This window comes from Aplysia californica, unplaced genomic scaffold (genome assembly GCF_000002075.1).
Source record: "Aplysia californica isolate F4 #8 unplaced genomic scaffold, AplCal3.0 scaffold00510, whole genome shotgun sequence".
Taxonomy (NCBI): Eukaryota; Metazoa; Mollusca; class Gastropoda; order Aplysiida; family Aplysiidae; genus Aplysia; species Aplysia californica.
In genome coordinates this window covers 121,489-123,734 of record NW_004797780.1, presented here as the reverse complement: position 1 = coordinate 123,734, position 2,246 = coordinate 121,489, and the positions used below count along the sequence as shown (strand labels likewise).

Below are 2,246 nucleotides of genomic sequence, written 5' to 3'. Positions count from 1 at the left end.
AAGAAAATGTTTAGGTCGCTACCCGGATTCGAACTCGGGACCCTTTGAATGAGAGGCCAACACCTTAACCTCTAGGCCACGAGAGCCCCCTTAGAGATGTTAATGCACTCAGTCTGATATCATTATATGGTACCCAAGCCCTCTTCCTTAGAAATGACCTAAACAGTGTCTAGCTGCTAAATAGGTACTAAAATAGTTGTAAAGCATGTAGAGTGTAGTTATGCGCTACATAAATGCAATTATTGGTATTATTATCATTATTAGCCTTCATCCATTTGAAACGTCTTTAAATTATTCAGGGAATAGTTTTCATCTCTTTGAACATTGCCTCTATAAAAAGCCATGAAAATCAGCTTCAAGTCAATGAAGTGCTTCGTTTTAAAAGCAAAAACACGAACAAGATGATAAGGACAGGGCAGAGGTAAGGAACACATTGGAACTATTAATGGTGCACCCCAAACGTGAGTAAAGAAAGAAGTAATAACGGTTATTCTGTGGCAGTCAAACTAATTATATAAAAACCTTCTCTTCCGCATAATATCCTCTTTCATTTAAAGATAACACGAACCAGGTTCACGTTATATTGAAGTGATACGCAAAACCAGTACATATAGCAAAGATTTCTGTATCAACTGTGTACCAAGTTCTCAGATCACATAGTTGCTCTTTCTACATTTTGAAGAAAGAGAAACCTAACGAGCGAATTTATTTTTGATAAATGCTACCACAACATAAAGTCATACATATCTCACGGCAACCCCAGCTGACAGGGATACAAAATTCCAGCAGAAATACAGCGATACTCGATAATACACACGGTGCACAGCACAAATATCCCTCACCTGTTTGTCTTTCCTGACCCATGGGGCGTGAAGTCGCGTGGTCTGATCAGCACTGACGGTCAGCAGGTAGTCCCCGCCACCACCAGACCAGGCCAGGTCCAGTACAGAATCAAAGTGACCACCCCCCGTGACCTGGGGCTCCCATCTGTCGGTCACCTGTACGGACAAAGTTGTTTAATTCAGTTGTATATATCTTTTTAAAGTAGGTGTTTTTACGCTTTTATCAACACAATTTGGAAGCCAGCTTCTGACCCTACCTGTCTGGGCCAACACTACTGAGATGGGAGACAACATCTCAGAAGAAGGACAGAAAGACCGCGATACTCCACAAAAAATGTTCTTCCTATTCGGGAGTTGAACTCTGGTCTCTTCCAAGTGAAAGCAAAGCACCTACCTGCCACACAACAGACGCCAGTTTAGTTCAACTGGAGTTTATATCTTTCAAAAAAAGGAAATAGACCATTTCCAAGGCACAAGAAAATGGATGTAAGAAGTAACCAAGTCCTCACATCCATGAAAAAACTTCCATGTACATATTGTAAACTGTAGGTTAGTATAAGTTGGTTTGAAATCAGCACAATACCTACATTTCACTGGGAAGCAGCTAAAGACAAGACTAGCACAGAGGACAAAAAAGTAAAAGTAGCAGACCACATCAGTTTACCTGCCAACCTCGTGTTGGCCTAAAATATTTTGAGCAACAGAGACAGCGAGATCGAAAAGACAGGGAAGAAGCAGGAGCCTCCAGACATACCCTTCAGGTTACGGTTGAAATCAAAGGTTCAGTAAGTTAGGAGGACACATTTCACGGTGAAGCCAACAAAAAAATCCAACAATATTGAAAACAAAATTAAACAGAAGGCAAAACCACAGTACCAAGCCGATAATCCCCCCCCCCTTCTGTGCTGTGACCACAGATCTCACAAAAGTTATTAATGAAGTTTTTCGGGGCTGAGAACAACCGAACCAATTTCTCATCAGCACCAGAGGCAAACGAGTAACGTCCCAGCATAGCCACACACTGGACATCGTAGCCATGAATTTGAGGCCGGGCAATTTCAAACCATGAAGGCTGTGACAAAAAGAAAATAATACCAAGATGCCATGCCCTATCTATTATATAAAAAACGAGACCATGAAAGTAAAGCAAATGTTAAAGGAACAGTGAGTAGAACCAATCTACAACTATAATTTGTATAACACCTTAAAAAAAATGCTTTTAATAAAATTCTTATTTTCACCAAGATATAATGAACTATTTATATCAGCTGTACCCCCAAAGTTTTGGTTTCTAATTTTTTTTTTTACCTTTTAGAGGTGCTCGCAACTGCATAAGGTCATATGAGCGCGCGGGACACACCTAATATTTTCAGTTGGTAGAAAATTTTGAATTTTACCCGGGTG

The 2,246-nt window shown here is 40.3% G+C and overlaps 1 protein-coding gene across 1 annotated transcript in view; it reads right to left on the bottom strand.

Moving 5' to 3' along the window:
- The window catches only part of LOC101863462 (elongator complex protein 2), a gene marked incomplete in the record, with an annotated part of 25,541 nt that overhangs the window by 12,404 nt on the left and 10,891 nt on the right, over nucleotides 1-2,246 (bottom strand). Inside the window, 1 exon segment of the mRNA XM_035971805.1 lies at nucleotides 1,741-1,914. Within this exon segment, the coding sequence (XP_035827698.1) occupies nucleotides 1,741-1,914 (174 nt within the window).